General features: G+C 35.1%; 1 protein-coding gene across 1 annotated transcript in view; it reads right to left on the bottom strand.

The window, feature by feature from the left end:
• Man2a1 (mannosidase alpha class 2A member 1) overlaps positions 1-23,198 on the bottom strand; it is a 174,480-nt gene that overhangs the window by 98,951 nt on the left and 52,331 nt on the right. The window contains exons 5-6 of the mRNA XM_047555657.1: positions 10,320-10,447; positions 2,522-2,695 (exon numbers count right to left, since the gene is read on the bottom strand). Of these exons, the coding sequence (XP_047411613.1) occupies positions 2,522-2,695; positions 10,320-10,447 (302 nt within the window). The remainder of the gene's footprint in view (positions 1-2,521; positions 2,696-10,319; positions 10,448-23,198) is intronic.

The raw sequence follows: 23,198 nt of genomic DNA, 5'->3' as shown, positions 1-23,198 counted from the left end.
AAGGAAGTGCAACAAAGGACAGTTCCCAGAGTCTTGTTCACCAAAGGTGAGTCAAGGGGACTCTTCATCAAGAAAGAAGTGGGGGTGGGTGGGGGGTGTTGGGGGGGGGAGTAAATTCCAAAAACAAAAACAAAGCAAAAAAGATGTAGAAAAAGAGTACTGATTACTGATGGACAATAATTTTTCATTAAAAGCTCAACAACAGTATGTGTTAAGACCTTGCCCTAGAAAGATCTGATATCTACCACCAATTAAAACTGGAGAACTGGGGTGTCGTTGTGGTTCAGTGGTAAAGCACCTGCCTAGCATGTGTGAGACACTGGGTTCAATCCTCAGCACCACATAAAAATAAAATGAAGGTATTGTGTCCATCGACAACTAAAGAAATTAAAAAAAAAAAAAAAAAAGACTGGAGGGCTTAAAACAGAGGTTAAGAGCATGATCCTAAGTTTTAAATAACTTCCCCTACCTTTATTTATGTGTAAATTTCCAATTTCCAGAAATGGGTATACAACACTTTTATAATAAAGATAAAAGAGAAACAAAAAAAGCAACATTTACTTTTTTAAAAAATGAAAACAACTGTTTCACGAGAACCAGAAGCCAGGAGTGTTATACACCTATAATCCCAGCTACTCAGGAGGCTGAGGCAGGAGGATCAAAAGTTTGAGGTCAGCTTCAGCAACTCAGCAAGACCTTGAGACATTGTCTCAAAAAATAAAAAGGGCTGGGGATGTGGCTCAGTGGTAGAGCTCTTGCCTAGCATACTCTTTAAGGATTGGCTATGGGTCTAATTCCCAGTGCTACCAAAAAATAAATAAATAAATAAATAAATAAATAAACACAAAAACAAGCTCAATTTAATTTGACATCTTCCAAAAAGCAACAAGTTCAAATGTATATTAAGTTCTAAAATATTCCAATTTTAGTCTTTAGTTAAGATAATTACCACTTTTGCAAATTTTTTAAAGTATTAAAACTTATATGTTTCTGTGTTAGCAGTGGTTTCACTGAAGCCTATTCCGCTGTTCACTAATGCTTTTTATGTGTGCAGAGGTTATCACAAGTCCCAGAACTGACAGAAACTTCCTCCTCCTTTCTCCTACAGATGAAGACGTCCTCAGCCTCCTTCCTTTTCTTATATCCCACTACTTAATAGTTCATATACATTTAATCTTATCTACTGAATTTGGTTTGGTCTATATACTTTATCAAAATAGATAATAACTTCCTTACAGGAAAGGATGTTTCTATATTTCTTCCTAGCACAGTATTAAATACATAAACGTACTCAACAATTTCTTACTGACTGATACTTATGGGCAAATTAACAATCCTTTGTTTTGCAAATCCTCCTTTGCATTTGATCAAACTACACAGGATATAACCTCCTACAAATTCTTGTCCTCCTTACAGGTTTAATTTTCCAGAATAAAAAATTATCTAGCTACTAATAGCTAGTTGCTTTCCTTAATGAAAAATCAGCAGTATGTGTAATAAAGTTATTGTCTGAATTTACAAATTAATTTTCTGGAACACTTAAGGGGTACAGATTACACAAGAAAGTAAGTATGATGTAATGCAGAAATGTCCTAACATCATTTTAACAACAAAATCTTGTTTTCAAGATGAAGTCTTACTGAGAAGTCAATACCAGGGCGTTAGGAGCTTGGGCTTCAGGATTGTACACAACTAGATCTAAATCTCTGCTACCCCCTACCTATCTGACTTTTAGCAAATGGTTTCACATAGCTAAACTTCCATTTCTTCACCAATGCAAAAGCATAATAATGAACCTGACTTAAAGGATGGTAATAATGCCTAAATAAGAGAGCAGGTACGAAGCATATAACATAAAGTATGACCCACAGTAATGAGCCAATAAATAAAAGTAACTTAATAAATAAGGTATTTAGAATTAATTGGGGATTGAGAAAGGCAAAGGCCTCCCAAGAGGCCAAGGTCCTCTCTTGCCTCAACAAAGGCCAGCAGAAGCATGTCTTAGAAACACCTGCATGCCCATAGAACAGAATGAAAACAGACACTATAGACAACATGAGGGCTTTTCCAGGAGGACAGGATTAAGGTTTCAAAGGGCAATTCTTATAAGGTGCACAGACAAGAGAGGCAAAAGGAAGGACACAGGCTGAATATAAGACAAAGGACTGGATAGCAGTTCTCACGCATGTTCAACTTTGTGATAAAGCATGTGCTTTTTAAACCAGAAGCAAATGATAGCATTATTGGCACAGTACTATTCTTTGTATTTACTTACTTCCTTTAGACATAGAAAAGATTCAATGATTTGTAAATAAACATCAACTTCACTGCTTTAAAGGAATCTTGATACAAATACACTGGAAAGTAAAAAAAGAATGACTATCTTTTATCAATCTGAATTTCAATACTGATACTGAATAAAACCAACAACGTCTTGAGTTCATAATCCTTGTGAAACAACATCTATGTCAAATGGGATCTTGTCAAGTAGAACCTTCAGCTTTCATCAAACCCTACATACCCCAATTCTGTCTCCAAAAAAACTCCAATGTTTTATACCATGCAAAGTGTTTTTTAACTGCATAATGAACTCTCTGGATAAGCATGTGTGAAAATCCAGCACGTTTTAGAAGATAAGCCATTGTTGGGGAGTGTCCAAAAGGATCAATGGACCAACCAGAACGAGGTTTCACTCCTGTAAATAAAGAAAAGAAATGTTATTTTTTAAAATTGATAAATGAAATGAAATAAAGAGAAGTCACAACACATTCAGATCCATCAGAGTTCTAGGCCTCCTGGGTTATAAGACAGAGGATCTACTTGGCATTACCCTTTGCTAAGTACTCCCAGGAAGACTCCCCACAGGGAGAATGCTGCCACTTCACATCCACCTGGACAGTGAGATCGTCACTGAAATTCATAAGTTCAAATTGAAATAAGCACTATGCCATCTTACAGCTATTCTTCGGCCACTGCCATTCACCTGAGTTGGACAACAGAACCAAGGCTCTACTCTCAAGGATCTCAGAGTTCTGTCATCTGTGGCGGGGGAGAGCCTCAAAACACACAAATCTGTCATTTCAATTTACAATTCCCAATCTCCACATTAGGGATTTTTCAGTCCGTCTTTTACACTTTACAACAGCTACAAATCATCTTCGTATATACAGGTAGAACTGACCAGAATAATTATTTACCATATTTCACTAATTCTTAAGACATTTTGAAGCTGGTGCTTTTTCTCTACCTAAGAGGGGGAGGTCAATGGAAATTTTCACACCTAGATCATACTGATTATAAGAGCCTTCAACTAAAACTATATATTTCACACCTGATAAAATATTAAAAAAAAAAAAAAATATATATATATATATACAGGTTACAGTTGAGATGTTTATTCATCTACCATTATACAACTCTGATCTTCCACTTATGTAGGATTCTCATATGAGGCTTCTACTCATAAAAATTAGATGCAAATTAGATAGTGTCGATAACTATGTCGAAATTTTTAGCATTATCAAAAAATTTAACTCAAACAAAAGGTCCTGTAGGCAGGGAATTTTATCAGTAAACCCTTTCAAATGTCCATAAACTTCAAGGAATATAAAGAAGAGTGCAATACTACCCAATTATGATATTAAGTATCATAAACCAATAAATAATTCATATAAATGTAGCACATTAACAAAGAAAACTAATCTCACTTATGAAAACAGAGATAAAAATCATAAACAAAAAACACTAAACAGATTGAACTCAACAGCACCAAGACCAAAAGGGATTTACCCCAGGAAGTCAATGACTTTTTAATTGAGCAAACAGCTATCATATTCATAGAACAAATTAGACAAACCATATAATGTTAATAGATGTCTGAAAGAAATCCAGTAACATTCAATATGCACTGCTAATTGAAAAATACTAAAAAGAAAAGAATTTTCTCAATGCTATAAAAAAAAATACCCACCATAAAATAATAGACAATATGCTTAGTAAAACTAAGCAATTTCCTTTAAAAATCTGGAACAAGAAAGGCAAATATCCCATTATCATATGTCATTATTACACCTGATCTCAACAACATAAACAGATATATGGTTTAATCCTAGCAGTATTAATAAGAGACACACATTTTATTTTTGAAGATATATACTTACTGTGACCAATAATAAATTATATAAAATATTAGTAATGATAAAAAGTAAGCTTTCTAGAAGATTTATATGCTTACACACATAATTGCAATTCCAAACTTTTCTACATAGTGGTATTAAACAGTTAAAAGAAATAAGAAAGACATCACCAAAAACCAAGAGCTCATATTCAGAACATACAGAGAATAGCTACAACAAGAAAAAAACTCACCTGAAAAGAAAAAGGGTCAAAGACTTAGAACCTTCAAAGTAAGACAAACCTCTGGCCAATAAGCACAATAAAAAAATACTCAACATGATTATTCACCACAGAAATGCAAATTAAAATAAAAATATCATTGTATACCCATTAGAATGCTTAAAAAAAGATTAACAATGTTGGTAAGGAAGTTAAACAGAATTCTAATTCATTGATGGTGAAATATAAAATAGTAAAACCACTCTGAAAAACTCCTTTATACTTATTATGAAGTTATCACACATCTATCCTACAACCCAGAAATTCTATACCTAATGCATATTCATGACAATGAAACATACACCCACAAAGAGACTTGTACACAAATGTGTAATGCAGTATGTGTCATAATAACTAAAAACCAGAAACACCCCAAATGTCTGACAGGAAACTGGATAAACAATGAAATACTACCCACTCATCAAAAGGAATGAACTACTAACATATGCAACAATGAAGAATGTTATGTTTTTGATGTGAAGTGTTCCCCAAAAAGCTCATGTGTGAGGCAGTGAAAGAAGGTTTAGAGGTGAAATGACTGGTGAAATGATTGACAGTCTCAACCCAAACACTGAATTAATCCCCAGGGAGGCTGGTAGGGAGTAGCTGAAGGAGGTAGGCCACTGGGGGCATGCCTTTGAGGTGTATATTTGTTGAACTGAGCCTAGTCTCTCTCTGCTTCCTGATCATGTGAGCCACTTTCCTCTGTCACACTCTTCCATCATGATGTTCTGCCTCACCTCAGGCCCTAAGGAATGGAGCCAGCACTCTATGAGACCTCTGAAACGATAACCCTCCAATAAACTTTTCCTCCTCTAAAATTGTTCTTGTCAGATCTTTTAGTCACAGCAGCAAAAAAGCTGACTAAAACAAAGATGAATCTCAAAAACTATGCTGATAACAGGATATAAGATCACTGTACAAGCCGAGCATGGTGGCACACACCTATAATCCCAGCCACATGGGAGGCTGAGGAAGAAGGATAGCAAGTTTAAGGTCCATCTCAGCAACTTAGTGAGACTCTATCTCAGAAAAATTTTTAAAAAGAGCTGGGGATATAGTTCTATGGTAGAGGACCCTAGGCTCTATCCTTACTACAACAAAAATAAAAGAACACTATTCAAAAATCAACTGCATTTCTATATTCTAGCAATGAATATTTCTAAATAAAAATTTTAAAAGCATCCCATTTATAATGGCAGCAAAAGGAAAAAATACCTAGAAACAAACTTAACAATCATGTTCAAGACTTTTATACTAAAAGCTATTAAAAAAAAACTATTGATAGAAATTAAAGATCTACATAAATGGAAAGATGTTCCATCTTCATGTATCCCCAGGTTAACTAAAATATTCAACACAATCACTAAAATCCAAATGGAAAAAAAAAAAAAATGAAAGACTCTCAGTAGATGAAATAAGCTTAAAAATAGAATGAAGTTGGAGGACTCATACTTCCCAATCTCAAAACTCACTATAAAGCTAAAAAAATCAAGGAGAGGTACTGGAATAAGAATAGATATAAAGTCAAAGGAGACAGGCTCATAAGCCCAAAATTAAACCTTCACATCATGGCAAACTGATTGTCAGGACAACTGAATGGAGATCAAATCATCTTGCAACAGGATGTTGGGACAACGGTTATCAACATGCAAAGAAATGAATGTGTAACCCTACTAGCTACTATACACAAACATTAACTCAGAATAGATCGCAGACCCAATAACTAAAATCATAAAATTATTTGAAAGAAAACAATTAAATCTGTATGATCTTGGGTTAGACAATGATTTCTAACAATGACATTAAAAGCACATGTGACAAAGGAAAAATTAGGTAAACTGAACTTCAAAATTAAAAATTTTACCAGGCATGGTGGTGTACATGCCTGTAATCCCAGCAACTCAGGAGGCTGAGGCACAAGGGCAGCCTCAGCAATTTAGCTAGGCCCTAAGCAGCTTAGCCAGGCCCTGTCGCAAAATAAAAAAATAAAGGCCTGGGGATGTGGCTCAGTGATAAAGCTCCCCTGGGTTTAATCCCCAGTACCACTCCAAAAATTTTTTTCCAGGTATAATGGTGACTGCCTATAATTCCTCAGGAGGCTAATGCAGGAGGATCACTTGCACCAAGGACTTTGAGATTAGCTTGTAGCAAGACTCCATCTCAAAACAAAACAAAATTTAAAACTGTATACTTCAAAGAACACCTTTAAGAGTCAAAAGACAATCCATATAGTTGAAGAAAAATATTTGCAAATCATTATCTGACATTTTTATCCAGAGTATAAAGAACTCATATAAGCCAACAATAAAAAGACAAATAAACCTACTACAAAATAGGCAAAGGATCTAAATAAACATTTCTCCAAAAAAGATCTATAAGTAGCCAATACACACATGAAAAGATTTTTTACATTAATAGTCTTTAGGGAAATGCAAATCAAAATCATGATTATATGTCATGTCAAACACACTAGGATGGTTAAATAAAAAAGACACATAAAAAATGCAGTAACTGATGCTGTTGAAGATAATGGAGAAAGTAGAACCTTCAGACATTATTGGTGGAAAAGTGAAATGATAAAATCATTTTTTAAAGACAGTTTCTTAAAATGCTGAATACAGAGTTCCCATAAAACCCAGTAAATCTACTTCTATGTATATATCCAAGAGATATGTAAACACACACACACACACACACACACACACATATATATATACACACACATACACACAATAACTTTTACACAAATGTACTTTGCAGAATTAATAATAGTAACCAAAAAGGAGAAACAACCCAAGTGTCCATCAACTGAAGAATGGATAAAACTTAGGACTGAATTTTAGCACTGAGTTTTTAAAATACATTTTTATTCTTTTATGTTTAGTGAAATTTCACTTGTTTAATGTATAGTTTTTATTGATGATAATTTACATATCATAAAATCCATCACTAAAAAAAAGAATGGATAAACTAATGTGGTATATCTACACAACCAATTATTATGGAGCCATATAAAAGAATGAATCACTGATGTATGCTACAACAAGAAGGAACTCTGAAAAGATGCCAAGTGAAAGAAGTCAGAATCAAAAAGTCACATATTGTATGCTTCCATTTAGGTGAAATGTCCAGAACAGTCAAATCCGCATACAATCAGCCCTCTGCATCCACACATCTGTGGACTCTACCCACCATGGATCAAAAAATACTTATAAGTATAATTATATCTGTACTGGACACATACAAATGTTTTTCTAGTCATTATTCCCATAAAAAATTATTTACACAGCATTTACATTGTACTGGGAAGAAGCACATGCAAAGATTATATGCCATTTTATTTAAGAGACTTGCATTTTATTATTATTCATTATATACCATTTTATTTAAGAGATTTCTATCTGTGAGGAGTTCTACAGCCAATCTTCCCCAGATATTAAAGGGGGACTATCGTCAAGCTAGCTTGGGCAGGGTAAAAAGGAACTAGAAAGGCAAAACTTAATGGGTATAAGGTTTCTTCTGGGGATGCTACAAAAGTTCTAAAAATAAGGATCAGGGTCATGGTTATATAACTCTGAATATACTAAAAATCACTGAACTGTATACTTTAAATAGGTGAGTTTTACGGTCTACAAAGCATATCTCAATAAAGCTGTAAGGGAAAAAACTAAACTCAGCAAAAGAAACTAGATCCAAAAGGGTATACACTCTTCATACATAAGTTCTGCAACAGGCAAAACTCTACAGTGATAGAAATCAGAGAACAGATGACTGCAGGGGAAAGTTGAAGAGATGAGAGAATTTTCTGGGATTTTTGAAAAGTATATCAAATGGGTATATGCGCTTGTCAAAATTCACTGAAGGTCACATTTAAGATGAAAATTATACTTCAATAAAAGCTAAATATAAAGAAAAAAAATCTGCCAGGCATGGTGGCCCATGCCTGTAATCCCAGAGGCTTGGGAGTCTGAGGCAGAAGGATCTTGAGTCCAAAGCCAGTCTCAGCAAAAGTGATATGCTAAGCAACTCAGTGAGACCTTGTCTCTAAATCAAATACAAAATGGGGCTGAAAATGTGACTCAGTGATCAAGTGCCCCTGAGTTCAATCTCCAGTACCAAAAGTAAAAAAAAAAAAACATACAAGTGAGGTATATGAAGTAAATACTCTTGGCTTACAACATAGTTCAGTATTTTAAAAAAGGCACACTGTGTAGAGGGTCTCTCAGACCACCCCTAGGTTTAGTGATTTGTTAAGAAAACTTACAGGTCTCAATATGTCCTACTCACAACTATGATTTACTACGGAGGAAAGATAAAGAATGAAAATCAGCAGAGGGAAAAAGGCACATGGAGCAGAGCCCAGAGGAAACCTAACATGAGCTTGCAAGAGTCCTCTCCATGTGGATGCACACAGGATGTGTTTAAGTCTTTCAGCACCAAATTGTGACAAAATGTACAAAATGTTATCAACCAAGGAAACTCATTAGACACTTGGTGTCCACGGTTTTCACTGGGAGCTGGTCACTTAAGCACCCTTTGCCTAGGACAGTAAGATTCCAGACACCCAGAAGAAAAGTGAGTGTTTAGCATACAGTACATTGTTGGCAGTTTAAAACCAGTGAGCCACTCTTACCATTTAGGAAATCCAAGTCCCCAGGACAGTCAAAGATCTACCTGTCAAGCAATATCTAGACTATTTGATATTAGTTTTAGAACTGCTATTTTTACTCTTTCCTTATAGGTATGATATCTGCAACCTCTTCTCAAAGGTTCAAATAATAATAACCACAACAATAATAACAATAATATGGAAAACAAAACAAATGTGTCAAAATTATAATCTGTGAATCTGCATGAATAGGGGCAGTTATTTGAAATATTCTCACAACTTCTTTTTAAATGTGAAAATGTCAAGATAGAAAGTAAAGAAAAAGTTACTAGAGCGAGGGATTTTATCCCTTGTGGGGGGAAAAACTTCTAAATAACAAAGTAACTATTAATAAAAAAATCTATGCTTACCATAAATAAAACTATAAAATTATACTGAGATATGAAGTATTTGAAGAGCCATATGTCATGTTACAAAATGCAAATATTAGATTTCAGAAAGATTTCAATTAGTCCTAAGTTTTTATGAGATATAGTGGACATCTGACTTTCTCAGTCCAGTACCCTCTGTCTCACTTCTTGTGGTAGATTTTTTCTCTCAGACTGGATGTATTCCATGGGGACATTCACATAGAAGACCTCTGCTCCCAGGCCCTCACCATAAAATGACTTGGCCTCAGGGATTCTAGTTCCTACACTTCTAGACACATAAACTGGCCTAGGAATAAGCTCCTGAACTAAGCTGAACCAATCAGACAAAAGATGAAAGAAAAATACTTCTCCTAGTTACCAGCCTGAAAAATGAGTCTCAGGTACCTAGGGTCATCTTACAACCATGTGGGAGAAGACTGAAGCACAAACAGGAAGATCCAAAGACATGGTACCCAGAAAACATAATTTGAGTTCTTGGATCCAATTTTACCTGAAGCTACCATCTCTTGAATTCCCACTGACATTATTACATCTTTATTTTTTTGGTGTAAGATAATAAAAGGGTTTTGTCTCTTATAATCAAATCTTAACTAATATATAACAACTAGTTCTAAAAATAACAAAATTGATACATAAAATATCAGATTACACAAGGTAGATTACACTAAATGAAACAATTACATATTATGGCATAGGTACAGACCTGTACACAAAACACCTATACCAAGAAATATTATGAATTAATGAAGGATAAAGTCTTCAACAATTATCAGTGCTAGGAAAATTAATTATTTGAAAAATAAAATGAAGCCTCATCTCACATTCTCCCAATTTAATAACCCAAAATAGCCCAAATGAATGGGGAAAACACCAACACATACCTAGATTTTTTTCCAGCCATTGATGTCCTTCAATTAGCTGGTCAATTAAGGCAAAATAATGTGAAGTAGCCTCATCAGGCATAACCCATCCACCAGTCACGACTTCAAACTGACCTTTTTGTAGAAACCTATGGAGACAATAAGAAGAGGTTACATTAACAAATATAAGTTCAAATAAAAATTAAAGTAGAATTAACATTTTAAAATAGCCTTTAAGTATAGCCAGAATTTATGCTGTGAAAAAAAATTTTTAAACCAATGAATGAATTTCAACTTTAGGGTTCCAGTGATAAAGCATCCCTAGTAAAGTGTCTTAGCCAACCGTTCCTTTCCTAGGGCAAGGTCATGCAGGTCATGAGGCTCCTCTCCAAAAGGGTATAATTTCCCAAACAGTTGCCAAGACTGTTAATGTCAGGAGCCACATATGATTTATTTCTGAATCCTACAAAGCACCTAGCAAGGTACTTTACTCAGTACATGCTTGACTGTTTAGTGGAGGGCTATTTTAAGGATAGTATTTGTTTCAATATACCTATACCAAAAAATTAATATGTTAGAAGTCACAAAAAAGTAATATACTAGAAGGCACAAAAAAAATATATTAGAAGCCCAACATTAATACAACATCTGATTTACTAAAACACAAGCAGGATCATTTACCAGTGACAGAGTGGATAATGGACACAGTTTCTAAAAACACAAAAATAAATTATATCTAAAAATTCCTTGCATAAAATACAAAAAAGTAAGTTAAATTTACATTGTCATGGGGATCATCCAACTAATTATTTTACCTGAAGAATATGATGATTCATTATAGCATCTAAAGAAACCCAAATGTCCAGACAATGTTCAGAATCTCAGAGAAAAAAATCAAGAACTTAGAAAAAAGCTGGAAATTTCTAAAAATTCTGTTTTTTTAAGAACGCAACTAAATCCAAGCATAAGGTGTCCCGCCCACCCTAACGCCTTTGCTCACAACTAGTCCTTTTATGTATCATTATAGTGATTGCCTGATTTAACCACACTCTAGAGACCATGGACCTAACTTGTCCCTTTTGCCTTATGACAGTGCTGGTAACCTGAAATGTCAGGACACTTTAGGATTTAATCTGATCACGAAATGTGGAAACCCAATTATTTTATAAGTTGGTCGAAACAACTTCTTTGCTGATCTAGAAGACAAAATAACTACAATTTAAAAAAACTGAAAGAAATGGGGAGAAAATCACCCTAAAAATAATTTTTTCACCTTTATCAACTTTGCTACATAGCTCCTGTCCACAGACACAAATGGTTTCCAAAGAACAGTCGACTAAGTAAAGAATAACATTATATTCTGCAACTAGCTTTCCCTGCTCTGCTTGTGACCAATCCATTCCTCCTCCATCCCCATGATGCCTGAGATGCTTTGATGTATGTCATGTGGTTAAAGACAAAGCCTCTCGCTAAGATGTTTTCCATTATTATCTTCTCTTTTTCCAACTGGTTGGTCCCAACTGCCTCAAATATAAATTAATCAGAGAAGTCTCCATAAGCACCCAAGCTAAATGGATACTTCCCTATCATATCACAGCTTGTATCACAAATCAAAGTTACCCATTCATTGCCTCCTCTCTCCTATTCACTCCTATTCTCCATTAAAACCTAAGTCTAAGAGAGCAGGAACTGGACATGCTGTTTGGTTCACATTTGCATGCCCAACACTGAGAAGTTTACCTTGACCAATCAATGAATGAGATTCAGTTTAATATTAGTACTTACAAAGAGTTTTTTCTATTAGGCCAAGCTCACAGACACATGCAAAATAAATTAGAAAAGGAAGGGTCAGTTTAGTATGAAGATTCTATAATCTAGGTGTGAGGTGAAACACTCTAGAATGTGATAGTGATAAGAAATATGGAGAAGAAAGAAGAAAACAGAGAAATTTCATGAGAGAGAATCAAGAAAAATTAGGAACTGATTGAAGTTCAAGAAAATGATCACAGCAAATATGACTTGGGATTCAAATGCTAAGTGTCTAATGGAGCAGTAGTATTAATAAACAGAAAGCGGAGTAGAATTGAAAAGGGAACTCACTTTGGAATAATGAACATAAATTTGGTCTGGGTTATTGATGATAGTGGGACATCCAAAAGGAACTACTCCAATAGAAAAGCAAGCTTATGGGAATAGGAAAGACAGCTGAATAAATCAGACATCACTTTCCTATGTTCAAATATGAATATACCCCCAGTGACACTTCACATCATGTATAACCACAAGAATGGGATCCTAACTAGAATAAGTTATACTCCATGTATGTACAATATGTCTAAATATACAACACTGTCAAAAAAATTAAAAAAAAAAAAAAAAAGAAAAGCAAGCTTAGGAAAAAGGGCCATATAAATTTGAGTTAGGAGGCTGGGGTTGTTGCTCAGTGGTAGGGCGCTGGCCTAGCATGTGTGAGGCACTGGGTTCAATTCTCAGTACTGTATAAAAATAAATAAATGAAGTAAAGGTCCATCAACAACTAAAAAAATATTTAAAAAACAAACTTTAAGTTAGCAAGCTGGGTAGGATGGTACATGCCTATAATCCTATCTACTCAGGAGGCTGAGACAGGAGAATTCCAAGTCAGAGATTAGTCTTAGCAACTTAGGCCCTGTCTCAAAATAAAAAGAAATGAGAAAGCAGCACAGTGGCAAAGCACCCCTAGGTTCAATACCCAGTATAAAAAAATAATAGTAAGTTTTAGGGGACTGAAAAAGCAGAAAATAGGGACGGATGGAAAATCTTAAAAAAATAAAGTCAAAGATTAAGTAGAAAGATAATATAAGAGGAAAAGGAAGTGATAAAAGTTAAAATGAATAAATTTGTGAAAAATTCTAGAAAAGAGTAATAAGGAGAAACCTATCTTTGCAGTTGGTAAAAGGTGTTTAAAATTAACAAAACAGTGCCACAGAATTAACACATCTGTGGGTCAGACATAAAAATTGAGGAAAAAATCTCAAAATAGCCATCAAATTTGTGGGGGAAAAAATGAATTATTATCGGTTCTTTGATGTTGCTGTTTCTTTTTAATCAGACTGATTTTAAACATGCTTATAAAAAAAAGCTAAGGTATTGTGTCATGGAAGCCTGGAGACTTTCCTTATAGAGTAGCATGCCACTGCAGGTTTTTAGGAAAAATTGCATGATTAGGTCAAAACAGGCTTAAATAAGGTCATAATAGCAGGCCAGAAAGATCACAGCTTTAGTTTTTCTTAACACAGACTCTCTAATCAGACAGAACAAAACAGCCAATGGGAAAAAACGAACAACATAATTTTAAATATGAAGCAACAGTCTAGTAATGTGACACCGAACAAATAATAAGGTTAGTGAGTAGACCTCTTTAACTGAACTGCCTGTTTTTCCTACTGTATGACCCTCTAAACCATCTATAAGAATGGTTGAAAAAAAGGATTATAAACCAGAAGATTCTTACAGGCAGGAAAGTTTGGTTTGATATAAAATATTCACTGTGTAAGACAAAAACACTTGCCATGTGACCATTCAGTATCAAAGACAAAAGCAGAAACCTGTAAGCACACAAAATTGCCCTGTATTCTAGAACATATGTGATAAGCACTTCAGCATACAAGGGATAAGAGAACAAATGGTACTCCCCTAAAAAAGGAAAGCTATTGACCTAATTATTGAGAAACATAACAATGATCATCATCATTTCGTGATAGCCACAAAATTAGAACAGAATACTTACAGAAACAACACATCAAAAAATATTTCTAAAAATATAAGCAAGAACAGAAGTTACATGAGCTTATAAAAAATACCACCTAAAATTGCTACTGTTAGTGGTAAGACAAAAATTAAGAGAGTATTAACTATATTTTCAAGACTTTAATAATTTAAATAAAAGGAATGGGAAATAGCTATATCCAACATTAAAAAATGGGATGGTGTGTACTGGGGATTTAACCCAGGGGCAATTTATCACTGAGCTACATTCCCAGCCCCTTTTATGTTTTTTATGATGAGTCAAGGTCTCACTAAGTTATTTAGGGCCTTGCTAAGTTGCAGAGGCTGGCCTCAAACTTGCCATTCTCCTATCTAAACCTCCCAAGCAGCTGGGATTACAGGCATATGTCACCATGCCCAACCAAAAAATTTTACTTAGAACAAATACAGGCACTTCAAAGTATTTCCATTCACTTGATGTTCAAAAGTACTAACTGAATGAACTATTTCTAAGAAAGACATAGGAAAACATATCCAAAAACATGTGCCCCCCACATATGGTCCATTGGTTTGTTACTACCAAGACATGGTCTAATTTCTGGCAAACAATTTTTACGTGTACACTTCATTTCCTAATAAATAGGAGATCTAGAAGCAAAGGTGAAAAGGGAAATGAAGGAAACACAGCACATACATGTAGCAAAATTGAGAAAAGTAGGCACTCTGAAAAATTAACAATACTGGTGTTTCACTTTTTACAGTACTGACTTGATTTGTAACTAATTAATATACTTCTGTGTTTCTATTTCAATGCTGGGGAATTTGAAATAAAAATCTTAAGGAAGGAAATAACTGATCAAAATTAAACTGAGCATTTCTGTCACTGCTTTTTGCCTAGTATGCAGAATTTACACTTAAGAATTTACTGGAGAGCACAAGAAGCAGTAAATCATTTTCTGCAAATGTCACTTCTCCCGATACGTAAACTCATCAGCCATTTGGAATGTAGTCACACTCAGGAGGACATACTGGAAGAGCCTTTCTCCCTAATGGTGAAAAAGTTACAGACAACTTAGTAGCAAACAATGCGTCACCTAATAAGCTTCAAAGAATCACAAATTAATTTCACATGAGACAATGAGCTGAATTTATAATCACACATTTGGGGAAATATGAAATAATACAAGATGACATACAGAGTTTCATTCATAAATTAAAAAATTAGTTAAATGGAAAACTCAAAAAGATAGAGGCCGCCAAAGAATCAATATATACCCTAAAGACATTAGGTAATCTGATTTATGGGGATTATCTGTATGAGAGTAAAAATAAGATTTTTATTCTTAAGACTCCTCATAAAATAATTGTAGAAACTTGTATCTTTAAATATCGATGCCTGTTTAAAGATTTCATGTTTGAGGAAAAGAAGATGAATAAGTTAATTTCATTATTTCTTCCCTGATTCACTCCATATCTAGCTCTTCTTTCAGCTCTAAATTCATGCTCTCAATCTGCCTAAAATGTTTTCCCTTCTAGTATTTGCCTAGTTGCAATTATGAATCCATTAGAAGCCACTACTGGCTACCACATCATACCCAAACCTCACTTAAATTTTATTTTTCATAAAATCCCAAACTTTTCTTTCATAGCATTTATAACAAAAGTGAATTATACATTGTATTGTTGCTTTCCTCCACAGACCATAAGCTCCATGAGTGCAAGAATCACAACTGTTTCATGCACCATTTACTCAGTGTTCCTGTTTATATAAAACTGTAAGAAAAGGGCACCAAAAATGCAAAAGAAAAACAAAGTATATGAAGCAGATGTTTCAGAAATAAGTGGTTCCCCAAAATGAAAACAAATTTAATCTCACTAAGGAAATACAAGTTGAAGCCTCAATAAGATGCCACTTTTCACCTATCAGATTAAAAAGATGAAAACGTTGAATAACGTACTGTGATGCTAATGTTGTACAGGAATAGGTATTCTTAAGTATTGCTCACAATATCAAATTGTAAAATGCAAAGATACTTTTCCATGCTCTCTCAAAAAAGTCAGGAAATATTTTAAAGTTTAAAAAAAATGAAAACACTATATACACTAAAGATACACTGTATGCATTAGCAAGAGATCAGAAATAAAACTACATGGTAATCAATTAGAAGTAAATAAATTAAGTTCCATTCATTAAATAGACTTTATAAAAGATTCTCCAAGAAATGCTTTAAAAACGCATGGTACAATACCCATTAGGAGAGCTGTTATTTTAAAAATAGCAAACAAGTGGATATGAAGAAAGTATTCTGTACATTTCTTGTGAGAACCTAAAATGGTATAGCCACTGTGGAAAACAACACAGGGCTTCCTCAAAATTTTAAATGATCTAGCAATTCTACTTTGGGATACATACACAAAAGGATGAAATAAAAGACTCAAACAGATTTTTGTACACCAATGTTACATATTCACAATAGCCAAAAAGTAGAAACAACTCAAATGTCCATCAAAGGCAAATGCATACAACAAATGTGGTCTGTACATATTATAAAATGTCATGCAGCCCCCTAGGGAGGATGGAAATTCTGATGCATGCTGTAACAGATGAACCTTGAAGACACTGTGCAAGCAAAACAGGCCAACACAAAAGGACAAATATTGCATAATACTACTTATGAGGTACCTAGAATAATCAAATGTATAGAGACACAAAACAGAATGGTGGTTGTCAGTAGCTGGCAGTGGGAGCAGAGACAAATGGGAACTAGTATTTAATGGGTAAAAAATTTCAGTTTGAGATGGTGAAAAATTACTAGAAATGGATGATGGTGATGGCTAGATAATAATGTGAATGTTTTGGTGTCACAGAACTGTAGACTTAAAAATCGTTCAAAGGGTACATTTTATGTTATGCATTTTGCACAATAAAAAAAAAAGACCCACTCAAAAGATAACAGTACAATGTGCCTAGCATGCTATCATCTGTTCAATACAAACGTGCATATGTGTGTCTGAGAACATATGTGAATATACATCTCTTTCCCTGTACACAAAATAAATTCATTTAGTCAACTACCTCCAGTGAGAAGAGATAAAGAACAAGGAGACAGGAGTGGCCAAGTACTTTGACTTTCATTGTATACTCTTGCTATATATTTGGGATTATATTTTAAAATAAGTGAAAAAATGTTTTCTAAACTTTAAAAGCTATACTCTGATTTCTCCTAAGCACTGAAAATAAAATTGTAACTTGAAAATAGTCATAATATTTTATTTAAGACTATTTCTCATATTAGATGGTTCAGTTAATAATTTCCTGCATTTTAATAAATAGGGATGCAGTCTAATTTAAATACCTCAATGTATAATAAATATTACTTCATTCATAAAATGTTAATTCAAAATAAATTAGAAAACATATAAGAAGTTAAAGAATAAAATTTTAAAGCTCATTCTTAATACTTTACTCAACATGCACAAAGGGTTATGGTTGACACAGTTTATCATGAACGTCTTTCCATTTTGATGTGGACGTACATCATGTTTATGAGTGCACTATATTTTATGAAGCATTTTAAACTTGAGATCTAACAACATGCAATACATATGTGCACTCATGAATTTTGACAATTACAATCATTATTCAAAATAATACAGAGAATATTTCCACTAACTCATGGGTTTTTCTATGCCCCTTTCCAAACTATGTCCATCCACTGCTCCCTGCAAACATACAATTCTGATATTCTAATTTCCATCACAATAGATCAGTTTAGTCTGCTCTCAGATTTCATCAAATGGAATCATGCAACATTTACTCTTCTGTGTTTGGCTATTATTATTATTATTTTAGCTTAATGTTTGTGAGATTCATCCATATTACCATATTTTTTAGTAATGCATCATCTTTTACTGCTGTGTGGTATTCCATTGTATGCCACATTTTTTATAGTGTACCATTTTGTTGAAAGACATTTGAACTCTTTCTGGTTTTGAACTTCTTTAAAATACTTCTACAAAAATGTCTATACAAATGTTTTTGTGAATATCCTTTCATATCTCCTAGGTAAATTTCTAGAAGTGGAGTACCTATATCACAAGGTTTAGGTTTAAATTTGGAAAACTCTTTGAAAGCTTTTCAGAAAGTCATCCATTTCATGCTCCCACAAGAATGTCAGTTGCTGTACATTCTTGCCAACTTGGCTATCATCAGTAGTTTTTATTTTAGCTATTCTAAAGGGGTCTGAGATGGTACCTCGTAGAAGTTTTCATTTGTATTCCCCTGATGGCCACACATTACCCAGTCTCTGCACACACATCTGGGTCCTGCTGCTGCAGACTAATAAACTTCAGGGCTTTGTGCATGCCATGTTCCTGGGCTAATCCATGGCCCTTAACTACGACTCTCTTCAGATAACCTGAAATTCCTTCCCTATGCTCTGACACCCATTTCTTGACTAGTTAGTTCTCATCATCCTTCAGGTTTCTACTTGAATACCACTTGCTTCCAAAACCCCCTTCTTGCTCCATAGAAGAAAACATTTTTATTGTAATCCTGTGCTTAATTACATGTCTTGCCTGTTCCTCCCTGAGGGCTGGAACCAGGTCAGATGACTTGCTCACCTGTTATTGTTGAATGAATGGTGCAGCAAATGAGCAAAGGCTTTGGGGATGAAGTAAGATTTTAGCTAAATCTTGGGAAATTAAAAGGACTGCAATTATGCAGTTCATAAAAGAAAAAGAAAGTCCAAGAGAACATATGGGTGAATTCCCAAGCAGCATCAAATAGCAAGTGTGTGAGGTACCCACAGGGGTGGCTCAGTACTCATCCTACCAAGGAGGAGGCTGTGAGGCAGGAAGTGACTGGAGATAAAGGTGGACAAGTAGGAGGAATCTGAGAAAAAAAGTCAGTTTGTGTCAGGCAAAGGAGACTGGTCTACACCTTTGACACTGAAGTATGACTGCAACTTAAACACACAGAAGAAACATTATCAGACTCAAATATTAAAAACTCACTGGTGAAATGGAGGATGCTCCAAGATGGTACAACTAGACTCTGGGAGATTATCTGGTAGTCTTTACAGCAGCAAGAACAAAAGACACAGGGATGAAAATGAGGGGTCAGGGCCACCACAGGGATGAAAATGAAAAGGTTTAGGTACTGATTTGATGTAGGAAAAAATGGCACGCCAAAAGGCAAAGGGCCACAGGAGTTAGGAGCATCAATTCTACAGGTGGGTTCACAGGACACACTCAAATATTAGCTCTTACCAGTACATTAACCAGGAAAGAAGAAAGAAGTCTAGTTTGGAGCTTTAGAGCTCTACATAGCCCAAATGCTAAGTAATTGAAACAATTGTGTGGACAAGCATATAAAATGAAGAGAATGGGGTGGGGGTAGTACCCCACAGGCAAGGACACTTAGGAAGTAAGGAAAGAAGGAAATCAGAGCAAATTATTTGAGACCATGATGCACTGTTGAGATCCCTCTGATGAAATGTTAAGTACCTTTAGGCTATAAACTCAATCCAAATCTGCACTGACTCTGAACTTCACAAGACACACTAACTTCTCACTGCTTTGTAAATTTTATAATGTCCTTTGGTTAAATACCATAAAATCTACCTATATAAAACATATAATAAATTGGTCTGCATAAGAAGATCAACAGTCCATTTTTCCAGGAAAATCCAAAATATACTTTGAATAAGTTGGATTCTTATTATTTAAGAAGGTAACATCGAGTATTTACCTCAGTTCAAAAAATAAAGATAGTTGAGAAGACTGAGTGAAAAGTTCACTTACATATGAACAAGAAGATGGCTGCAGATTAGATGCATAAAGTTTGCAATCTTAGAAAAGAAATGAACCCAGAAATATGGTGAAGATATAAAGTCTACATTAACTGATGGATACATTTGGAGCTTATTTCACACCAAAATATGAACACAAAGAATCTGGTTAAGATTTCTCAGAACATGCGAAGTGTTCCCTGTTCCAACCATTCAGTGGGCTTTTGCACCAATTATTGCCTGCAAGGGCAGAAAAAAAATGCAACATAAAAACTGTTTGAATGTCTCAGAACCCAGAGAGAAATAAACCACAAGTGTGAAATATGATGGAAATGCTAAGGATAATGTTTCACTGCTTGACTCTGAATAAGGGGTCACATTTTGATGTATTATGAATGCAGTATTTAATGGCAGGTAGCCAAAAATATCAAAATATGAAGACTAAAAAAAGCAAATAAAAACAACCATAGACAGAAAATGGTATAACTACTTCATGGAAGGCTGTTTCTTTTCAATCCCTGGAATGTGTTCAAAGTGGAGACCGTGACTATAAATGATTAAATTATTATGAAACATAGACACACACACACACACACACACACACACACACAAAAAAAAAAAAAAAAAAAAAAAAAAACCTAGAAAAGCTAGATTTTGTTTGCACGGATCTCTCTTTAGTTAACTATATTTTCATTTATAAAGGCTTATAAAGCAAAATACTGCTGCCACACAGGGGAAGAATCAAACAAGTCATTGCTAGAATAGATTATGGGGATCACTTGAGTTATGTTTAAGTTCCCACAATTAATTGGTATTCTTCAGGGACAATGAAAGTTTAGGTGGAACTCTGCAGGAATTAACAAGTTCTGCTCTGCAATAGCGAGCTTGCAAATTCAGGTACAAACATTTAATCCATAGCTCATCTTCAAAAAAGGAAAAACAGCCACTGTATAGGTATAGGGATCTCAGGCCAGTCAATGTACAGAGGAATGAAAGTTCTTTGAGTCAAGCAAACTCCTCAGGACAACAGGCCTTCTGATTGAAAGGCTTAGAAATACTCTGCAGCTCCTCTGTCCTTGAGACCTGGAGACATTATCTTATTATAATAACATTTGGTACTAGTGGACTCTGAGAAGCAAGCAAGTTATGTGATCTGCACATGTGCAAAGCTAACTGCACCATGTAACCTAATGTAATTTGATATGACCCTGGAATAGATAATAAAACCGGACTGGCTTTCCCATGGGAGCTACTTCTTGCTCTTCACCATCCTGTATGCTTGCCTCTTTATTAGCTCTCCCCTTAACCCTATAGCTGGACCCCAATTAACCTTCACAGCTGGCGCCCGAACAGGGACCCTTCTGGACATGTTGATGGAAAAAGGGGATAGCTTACTGGCTGGAACAGGCTTTGATGCATGCCTCTCATGGGCTGATACCAATCCCACTGGTAAACTATGGGGAATTCCCTGACACTCAATGTCATCATTGGGCTGAACTTTCTTATTTGCTTCATAAGGCTAAACATACATAAGTAATGCTTATCTTCCTCTTTGCTGTCTGAAATACATTCTTGCTGTCCATGGTATTCAGAGAGTGGGTCCTTAAGACCCAATGATTGGGAAGATATAGGTAAAAAATTCCATGAGGTACCACAGGCTCCTATACCTGTATTATATGCTTCATATTTGTGTCAAGATGCTATCTCAAAATTGTCTTAACAGTCACAAACTTCTCCAATAGTCTCTAAGACTGAAGATTTTTCTCAGCCCTCTCCTTGCATTCCTACTCTTCCCCTTCCTCCTTTTCCTTCCCCAGTCCCATCTCATTTATCTAAATGTCTCAGGCAGGCAACTGCAGAGGAAGAAACTAATACCGCGGCTGTCTATCCCATTACATTAAACAATGCTAATCCACCAGAATATGAACAATTGCCTTTTGCTGTGTTTAAAGAATTAAGAAGGACAGTGTTAGAAAGTGGAATTAATAGTAATTTCACTCTTAATATGATAGAGGGGCTGGGAATAGGTTATGCCTTGGTTCCCAATGATTGGAAAGCATTGGTGAAAATGGTTACTTCTCCTGCCCAAAATACAGTGTTTTCACAAGAATACTCTGATTTAGCCCATGTTTGAGCTGAGGATAATGCTCGAAGAAATGTTAATATTAATCAAGATGACTTGTTTAGTGTGGAGCAAAGCAGGACATTACAACAAGCTCAACTGCCCACAGCCACCATTGCCCAGATTAGAACCTTAGTTTGTAAAGCATGGAGAAGAATCCCAGACACTTGGGATCCTTCTAAGTTTTCTGCTATAATTCAACAAGCCTCAGGGAAGCCTTTCATTAGGTTTGTTAACCAATTGACTAAAACTATTGAAAGACAAGTAGACAATTTGGAAGCTGCCAATATTCTGACCAAACAATTGGCTTATGAAAATGACAACCAAGATTGTAAGGAAGTAATAAAATCTATTTACCACAAAGTGGATACTACACTTTCTGATTTAATAAAGGCATGTCAGAATGTTGGAACTGAAACTCATAAAGTGGCTTTACTGGCCACTAGTTTAAAGCCCCCTGATAAACTTCATTACAATTATAAAACACCTGGTCATCTTCAAAAGGATTGTAAGATAAAAAAAGGGCAACAAAAACAGCCCAATCAGAAATGTCCAATCTGTCATAAAGGATTTCACTGGGCTAATCAATGCAGATCTAAAATAGACATGTTGGGAAACCCAATTACGGGTCACCTCCCAACCTAGGGCCAAAGGAGGAGGAACCCTTTTCACCTGCAGACTCAGATGTCCCCTTCACAGATGTTTCCAATTCAAACAGAAGATTCTTCCACAAATCCTTTCATGCCACTAGAGGGAGTGCAGGAATAGATCTGATTACCACTGAGGATGCTCAAGTATGTCTCCCTGGGGAAGTGTGTAAAATTGCTAACCAAATTCCAGGACCTCTACCTAAAGTTACCTTTGGCTTAATTTTGCCCCACTCTCACAGTGCTAAAGAAGGAAAATTTATAATTCCTGGAGTAATTGATTCTGATTATACTGGTATAATATACAAGTTTGGTTTCATATACCCTTAAATCTCCCCAAAGGATTCTCCATAGCTCAATTAATTGTCATTCCCTACATTACTGCCCAATAACTGCTAAATGAAAGAGGGAATGCAGGATTTAGTTGCACTATTATTGGAGCATGTTTACCTATTACTGAAACTAGACCGAAGTTAATGCTTTGTTTAAATGAACAGTCAATAACAGGGTTATTGGACACCAGTGCTGATGTTACAGTTATACCTGTCTCAAAGTGGCCTAACGCATGGCCCTTACAAAAGGTCACCCCTGT

Source organism: Sciurus carolinensis, chromosome 6, assembly GCF_902686445.1.
Source record: "Sciurus carolinensis chromosome 6, mSciCar1.2, whole genome shotgun sequence".
Lineage (NCBI taxonomy): Eukaryota > Metazoa > Chordata > Mammalia > Rodentia > Sciuridae > Sciurus > Sciurus carolinensis.
The sequence above is the reverse complement of the archived record's forward strand: the minus strand, read 5'-3'. Positions and strand labels throughout refer to the sequence as shown.